The sequence below is a fragment of the Nanorana parkeri genome, unplaced genomic scaffold, assembly GCF_000935625.1.
Source record: "Nanorana parkeri isolate BGI_ZX_2015 unplaced genomic scaffold, ASM93562v1 scaffold373, whole genome shotgun sequence".
Taxonomy (NCBI): Eukaryota; Metazoa; Chordata; class Amphibia; order Anura; family Dicroglossidae; genus Nanorana; species Nanorana parkeri.
In genome coordinates this window covers 445,943-452,926 of record NW_017306641.1, presented here as the reverse complement: position 1 = coordinate 452,926, position 6,984 = coordinate 445,943, and the positions used below count along the sequence as shown (strand labels likewise).

Sequence of the window (6,984 nt, the reverse complement as noted above, 5' to 3'; positions counted from 1 at the left end):
CGCTGATCGCCTATATGTGAAACACCCGGTACCGGGTGTTCGCATTGGACGGGTCTTTTCTGCCCGTGCGTGCCCGCGAGCAGAAAAAAACCCGCCAATGCAGCAGTGCCGTCCGTCCGTTTTTCTACTACGGGCGGACGGCAAGAGGTTAAAAAGCGGCCGGAATTTGGCCAGTGTATGGGCACCTTAAGTGACTGACTTTTTTTTTGCATGTGGTTTTTTTCGATGGCTGGACCAGCGAGGTGACACACCCTTGATGGTGATACATTTTGTGGGGTGCTGGGCCAGAGAAGAAGCAATTCTATTCGGCTGGGTTCACACCTAGGCGTATCGAATATGCGCGTTTGGTGCCGCACGTTTTTACCGCGACTAACACGCGTTTCCGAGGGCTACCTGGCTGTATCCCAATGGCTACGCGCGGCAAATATGCCCCAAATAAGCTCCTGTACTTCTTTGGGCGTAGATCGTTTTGTAGCACGTTCATACGGCCTGTAATACGCCCAGGTGTGAACCATACCCATAGGAAATAAGCGTTTTGCAGAGCGTAGGAGCGCGCTACAAAACGCCCAGGTGTGAACCGGGCCTTAGGGGAAGTGGTTCCCTCACTTATGTGATTCACAAGCGACACAATCACTCATCTGATATTCCAGTAGCTGCTGGATGGAGGTCATTGGCATCAAGTCTCATGACAACAACATAATTCTTTACATATCTGCATGTAGCCTAATTGAACATAATTTCCTTATAATGGTAATTATAATTCTTTGAGACAAAGATAGTGCAAAATAGAGCAATTCTAGCAACTAGACTGGGGAGAGAAAGGTTGTAAAGAACATACAACTAAAAGTGTATCTGACCAATGAAGTGGGGGAAGGTTAGAACTCCCGTCTGGTTTTATTGCGGTCTACAGTTAATAGGAAATCCCAAATTTTAGAAGGGTAATTGGAACAGGAAGTCATGAGAAATCTTCCACTATAGAAATATGCAGGCTGCCATTTGCTTCCTGAAAATTCTATTTACAGGCAGTCCCCGAGTTGCAAACATCGACTTGTACACGACTCCTATGTACAAACGGAGGCTATTACTGTACAGCAGAGGTAGTTGTAATGCTACCAGAATCTTGCTGATGAGGAGTGTCCACCTTTTTTGGGTCTGGTTTGTAGTACTGTACATACATTACAGGAAGTTGGCTCTTCCGGGTCACTGTGAGGTTTTTACTGCTGTCTGTATCCTCATTAGAAAGATTTAATCTCACTTCCTGTCCTTGGGACAACCAGAAGTGAGAGGAAATCTACCCCTAGGAAGGAAATTCACTGCTGTAAGAGTATTCATGGGAAAAAGGTGTCTCTACTGAAGTTTTATCACCAATCCTTGTTTCCACGACAACCCAAAATGTTCAAAATCCAATTGTCACAGGGACAGAAAGTGAGGTGAAGTCTTCTGAACAGGGGCACACAGAGCAAAACAAACATTACAGTGGGTTAGCTCTTCCCTATGCTATCCAATACTAAAAAAAAAAAAAATGGGCTTAAAAAATTTACCTGTTTCAATTTACTTACAAATTCAACTTTTGTAAGTATTCAACAAGAACAAACCTACAGACCCTATCTTGTTGGTAACCCGGGGACAGCCTGTACTTGGCTTTCTGTGGCTTCATTTTTTTGGCTTCATTTTTTTTTCTCAGTGACCTAGAGCAAGCGTGCAGATCTTGTATTGAGGCTTAAAGAAGAACTTGCGCTGGGGCTATCCCCGCACTGCAAGGGTTAAGTGCTAGTTTCCGTCTAGGGAGAAAAACAAAAAGGTTATACTCACCAGAACTCGGGAGCCAGCTCCCAGACCGGTTCCTGCCGCCTGTCTCCTCTGGAATGTCTCCATACACTGTATAGAACGTGATGACTCGCAGGGCCTTGGACTGCTGGAGTGGAGAGGGAGCGAGTGAGGTTCAGGGGAGTATAACCATTTTATTTTCCTCCCTAGACCAAAGCGAGCACTTGGTGGTTACAAGGTTTAAGAATAATGTTGCCTGGAGTTCTTCTTTAACTGGTTACTGATGTGTTCCTGCTTTGTGACTCGGACAACCGTGTAACTAGCACTTCGCAGCAGGCACGCTCCTCATGCCATATTACAGTGCTGTGTGCCTGATGGTCCTCTCCACAAATCTTACATCGCTGTGACCGTGGAAGGATGTGCCTTACTGACATACTATGCCAACTCCATTTTTTAGACTTGACTTGGCAAACAAGACATGGCAAGGACTGGTATTTCATTTGTATGGATTGTAAGTTCTAGCGTTTTGCCTTGGCCTGTCCTTGTATCCGCATAAACACTTAAGTGTTAGCTATAAATATTGTTTATAATGACCCAGCAGAATTATGAAAGATCAAGGTAAAAGGAAAAAGATTTATGTGCATTAATAGTGTATGGAGCGTTGAGCATTTTGATCCGATTGTGCTTTGCAGAGTGTTATTTCAAAGTCAGCCTTCTTGCAGTTCTACAGAGAGAGGAGACATGACGGTGCTGGCTTGGACTTTCTGTTCTGCGGTGACGGGACTGATGGCGGTGGTGTATGATGGCTGAAGAATGCATTCCATGACTGATGGCGGTGGTGTATGATGGCTGAAGAATGCATTCCATGACTGATGGCGGTGGTGTATGATGGCTGAAGAATGCATTCCATGACTGATGGCGGTGGTGTATGATGGCTGAAGAATGCATTCCATGTACCTGGTTTGGGTCAGAATAGCGTGAGCAGTACAGTGTTTACATAGTGGGTGTTGTTACATCTACAGTATGTGAGTGAAGTGTATAGATCATGCTACCAGGTTGCAGCTATCATCACACAGAGCTGAGATTCTTCATTAGGCTAGGGGTCACGTGTTTTTGCGCATTTCTACACGCGTTTGTGATGCATGTTTTTGCACACGGTTTATGCACATAAATCAAGTTGCCCGTTTTTTTGTGAGCAATTTTTAGCTCATTGACGTTAATTAGCAAAGACGTGTAAAACGTACACAAAAACAGCAAACACACGTTTTCAAGCGGTTCCTGTTGAGTCTATGTGTAAAGGACTTACCTGTCCAAGCTCCAGTGACAGGCATTTTGCTTTTTGCGACAAAATGCTCAGATGTGAACAGGGCTCTAGAAATTGATTTTTTGGGGGCACATTTTTTGTGTTTTTTTAGGGCAGAAAAAACGCTACAAAATGCTCAATGTGAACAAGGCCTTAAAGTTATGTCTAACTAATGTTAGTTATGTGCCATAGTTCTGTCGTCTTCATCCAGGAGGTCAGAAAACCTGCAAGTGTTCAGATTTGGTGCAACCATTTCTGTAGACCCTAGCATGGGAAGCTTTTCATGCTTCTTGGATGTGGGCACTAATAAAATCTCACAGATCTGTACAACACTTGAATATCTCTATTTCTCAGGAGTTGATATGAAGAAAAAAGAAAAGACCACTTGATCCATCTTCAATGTTTTCTGTTCATAGCAATGGTGTCCCAATCTCCATCACATGGTACATATCCAGGGTGACTGACACTTTCCCTCCGCATTGATCAAAAAGCTCTTTATAAGTACTTCAGGTTAATGCTATGGGTTCCATCATTGTGCATGTAAAACACTTGATAAAATCTGATATAATGCAGATATCAGCACTTCAGTATCCTTCACCCTCACAATGATGCATTTTGATTCAGCACCTCTGCCGCATTGTGACTGAAAGCACGTGTAGAGCTGAGACGGCTCCTATTTTCACATCTATTTCTCAGGTTTACTGTCCACTCTAGGGACTACATGAAGCTTGGCATGCAATCTTTGTAACAAAATATTATAAACCCGATGCTTTCCATGGAGCTGACAATAAAGAAGTTCAATCCTAACTGTCAATTGCTGAAATGGACACTTCAGCAAGGTCAGACAAGAAGAACGGATGAAATTGTCAGAGCTCCATGCTTTGCTGTGGGGTGCGGTCATTATTCAGAAAAGTGGAAACTCTTACTTTTTTATCTAGTGTTAAAGTTTTGTTTCAAAAAAAATAAATGTTGTATGTGAGTGCTGAATAGGAGCTGCACATACATTTATTACTAGGGATTCACCGATGGCGGTTTTTCGGTATCGAGTAACGCCATTTTTTTTTCTTCGGTGCTTGCCGATACCAAGTCCCATTATGGAAGCCAGGCGGCATGTATTGACCTGCCACCTGGTTTCCTGATTAGTCAGGAAGCTGGGCGACGTGTAAAGACTTGCCACACGGCATGAAGCTGGCTTTCTAGCCAATCATAAAGCCGGGGGGCGGGAAATGACTTGTCGTCCGGCTTCCTGATTGGCCAGCTTCCCCACCAATCAGGAAGCCGGGCAGCATGCAATGACTCGCCGCCTGGCTTCCTGATACTGGAAGCTCCGGTATCAGCCTAGGCATCAGAGCATTTGGGCGAATACGAGTACTTGCCCAAATACTTGGCATCGGTAATAGTATCAGTGCATCCCTAATTTTGAGCTTCATTTATTCTGCATAGGCCTAATGATGCTAAAGTAATCCTTTTTGAAAACTTGTGCACCTAGACTGAGTATGTGGTTTAAAAGCAGAGGTTGTCTTCAGTGAAAAACTGCATGTCAAAAGGATCAATAAATCCAGAAATGTAGGCAGCTGATACAAACTTGCCTCTTAATCCTCCAAATTAGTCAATGAAAGTGTATGTAAACCTTCGTGTCTGTGAAGGTTCTCATTCATCCAGGTCATGGTATATCTGTAAAAAATAAGTCGCAGCAACTGGACTTGCTGTATTTTTCTTGAAGATGTTTCACTGGTTATCCAACCAGCTTTCTCAATTCAGAATGGAGAAAGCTGGTTGGATGACCAGTGAAACATCTTCAAGAAAAATACAGCAAGTCCAGTTGCCGTGACTTATTTTTTACAGATATGTAAACCTTCACTACAAAAAAAAAAGGTTGTATGTGGGTCTGGTTAAAGCATTGGCACTTTTTTCCCCTCTTTAGGGTTCCTTCCCTTCATAAGTATATGCATTGCCAGCTCCAGAAATAGGAGGATAATGGTGTCTCTCCATGGACTATATACAGCAGTAGCCTTGTTACCCTTATCTGTTGGCTCCCCTGTGCACAATTACTGGATATGAAGTTGGACTTCTCCAGTTGAGACTGGAATGTTCATGTTCTTGTGCATCAGCATGTGTAATCATGCACAGATGAAACATACAAGTAAAGTTGACAACACTGCTGCTGCATACAGCCCATTGCAAGGTGCGTTGTCGCCCTTATTGGTTCGATGAGCTACTGCTGTGCACAGTGACTGGACATTCTGAAATCACAGGATGCTGACCCATTGAGCCTCACTTGGAGGATCATTACTCTATGGTAACATGCACATGCCACCATGTACTTCTATATAAAAAGTCCTAAAACTGTTGAAACTGTTCCCATAATGTGCTGCTGTTCAAAAAAGAGGCAAAAATGCACTTCCTAAATTAAGTTACTAAAATAAAAAGTCTTGTGCTAGAACTTCAGATGAGTCCAAGGCTGGGCACACACCTTACAACCATCGCAAGACTTTTCTCTTGCGATGGTTGTAAGGTACTTAAAAAAACGTACAATCTGCCCATGTTGCATAGGCAGATCGTACTTGCGATGATCTCAAGCCACGCCCCCTGAGGGGCGGGCTTCCGATGACCGCAATGCCGAACGGGCAGTGTGCGCTTGCGCACACCGGCCCGTACGGCTGTTATCGTACGGACATGCCACAAACCCGCCGAACATCGTACGATGCTCGGCGGGTTTTCGAACATGTCCGTAAGTTTAAAGTCGTGCGACCTTACAGTAGTAGAGGTCGCACGGCTTCCACACACCTTACGATAATCGTACGATCGCGGGATTTCCCGCGATTATCGTACGATTATCGTAAGGTGTGTGGGCACCCCAACAAAGGGTTTAAATACACTTGAATGTGATTTAGTGGCCTCAGTGGCTATGAGGAAGGTAAAGGGGCAGAGTCAGGTTTAACATGCCTGCAAAAGTCGATTTTTGTCTAAAATTCAGCTGGCTATATCTCTGGACCTAATGATTGCTTGGACATGCGACTTTCACTGAAGGCAACCTTTGCTTATGCTGTTTTCATCCTTTGGTCAGCTTGAACTGTCTGGGTTCCTGAGCATTTTATTATAAAATAACGTGTCATATTTTCATGAGTATACCTGTACATTGGGAAATTTTTAGCAACCCTGGCAAACAATTGCCTGGATAACAACATTTCCATTGACTTGTTTACATACATGGCTTAAAACCTTTTTTTAGTTCCCTTTTAAATTTTTGATTTGTGTAAAAAAACAAACGTCTAATATTCCTCAATTCTTCTTTTGACAGATCACCAACAAAGCCGGCAACATTCACTTTGCAGGTAAGCATGCTCATGTTTGGAAGACTGTATAAATGAGTTACTGGATTGTTATTTTATCAGAAGAATACTTATTCCACAGAAAAGTGGGCATTTTTGACCTTTTGATGGGTTGAAGAATGAGGCTGAATTGTGGGACTCTTGCATCAGACCTATATGTATGTCAACCATTGCAAACCTTTACTTATTGTGTCCCTAGCAAATAAAATAACAATGGGCTGAATTTTCTACACTTGCTAGTTCTAGTTATCTTCTATGGCAGAGCAACATGCTGATCTGGTTGAGCCTAAAGATGCCTTGATAACCATTTTGCTAATACAGATAGGTAATAGCAATTGTGTGTAATCGGTGGCCCCTTGATATTGGGTCAGCCAGCAGCGGCCAATAGGCTCCATTAACACGCTATCCATATAAATGTTACACCAACCTTACTTGCGAAGAACTGAATGTAGGATGTTGCTGCTAGCTTCTCTGTCAGCAAGATGCTTCTGCCTTTGAGTGTAATTTAGGTATGACCGTCTGATTGAGAAGAACTGCAAACTAAAATTTACACACACACACACACACACACACACACACACA

General features: G+C 43.3%; 1 protein-coding gene across 1 annotated transcript in view; it reads left to right on the top strand.

The window, feature by feature from the left end:
• The window catches only part of WDR44 (WD repeat domain 44), an 87,755-nt gene that overhangs the window by 26,324 nt on the left and 54,447 nt on the right, over positions 1-6,984 (top strand). Inside the window, exon 2 of the mRNA XM_018558998.1 lies at positions 6,372-6,405. Within this exon, the coding sequence (XP_018414500.1) occupies positions 6,372-6,405 (34 nt within the window). The remainder of the gene's footprint in view (positions 1-6,371; positions 6,406-6,984) is intronic.